Here is a 1,203-nt window from a genome sequence, read left to right on the forward strand (position 1 = left end):
CTCCTAAATCACTCGTACGCACAACTTAAGAACAAATCTGTGAGTACCAACGGTTCTTGCATGAGGCCCAATAATCTTTTTAGATTCACGCTGGTAATCACCTGTGCGTGCACCTTGTAATCACACAGGTGAGAACTAAACAGGCAGATTAATGGTTGTTGTTTACAGTCAGTGTTTGACTGAACTAAAACTGAAGTTTCTGAACTAAACATTTAAATATTTGTCTAGAATATTCTCCTCAGTCATCAACCTGCCTGTTTAATAAAACTGATCTGATTGTGTTGCAGTGGAGGATCGATGAGAAACCAGTGAAGATCGATAAATGGGACGGAGCCGCTGTGAAGAACTCTCTGGATGATGCTGCCAAGAAGGTTTGAGTTTCTCTAACAGCTGATTGGTTCGTTAACAGCTGATTGGTTCGTTAACAACTGATTGGTTCGTTAACAGCTGATTGGTTTGTTAACAGCTGATTGGTTCGTTAACAGCTGATTGGTTCGTTAACAGCTGATTGGTTCGTTAACAGCTGATTGGTTCTCTGTCATTTGTAGCAGACAGTTTTTTAAATGTAATTGTTGTTCACCTGTGCCTACAGGTGCTCCTGGAGAAGTACGGGTACACGGAGAACTTCCACCTGGTGGACGGCCGGCTGATGATCTGTACAGTTTCCTGTCTCTTCGCCATGCTGGCACTGGTCTGGGACTACCTGTACCCGTTTCCTGAGTCCAGACCGGTCCTGGCCTGCTGTGTCATCTCATATCCTTCTACTGCTGCAAGCTCACCTGGGTTAGCTCACCTGGGTTAGCTCACCTGGGTTAGCTCACCTGTGTTAGCTCACCTGGGTTAAATAAGTTGTGTTTGTACACCTGGTTAACAAAGTTATGGATCTGAAGTAAAGATCAGAGAAATGTTGGAGAACTGATCCACCATGATGATGATGATGATGATGAAGGGTCTGTATTCCTTAACTCCTCTTCATCACGTACTTCATCATGATGGGCATCCTGACCCTCTACACCTCCTACAAGGAGAAGAACATCTTCCTGGTGGCTCTGCAGAAAGATCCAGCTGGAATGGACCCGGACCACATGTGGCAGCTGTCGTCCTCCCTCAAACGGTCAGAAACACACAACATGCTACACACTGCACACACCGTGCTACACACTGCACACACAACATGCTACACACTGCACACACAACATGCTG

General features: G+C 45.6%; 1 protein-coding gene across 1 annotated transcript in view; it reads left to right on the forward strand.

The window, feature by feature from the left end:
* Window positions 1-287: 287 nt before the first annotated feature.
* Window positions 288-1,203, forward strand: part of spcs2 (signal peptidase complex subunit 2) — a gene marked incomplete at its 5' end in the record, with an annotated part of 2,278 nt that continues 1,362 nt past the window's right edge. The window contains 3 exon segments of the mRNA XM_014032817.1: window positions 288-371; window positions 593-753; window positions 980-1,114. Coding sequence (XP_013888271.1) covers window positions 288-371; window positions 593-753; window positions 980-1,114 — 380 coding nt within the window.

This window comes from Austrofundulus limnaeus, unplaced genomic scaffold (assembly GCF_001266775.1).
Source record: "Austrofundulus limnaeus strain Quisiro unplaced genomic scaffold, Austrofundulus_limnaeus-1.0 Scaffold1547, whole genome shotgun sequence".
Lineage (NCBI taxonomy): Eukaryota > Metazoa > Chordata > Actinopteri > Cyprinodontiformes > Rivulidae > Austrofundulus > Austrofundulus limnaeus.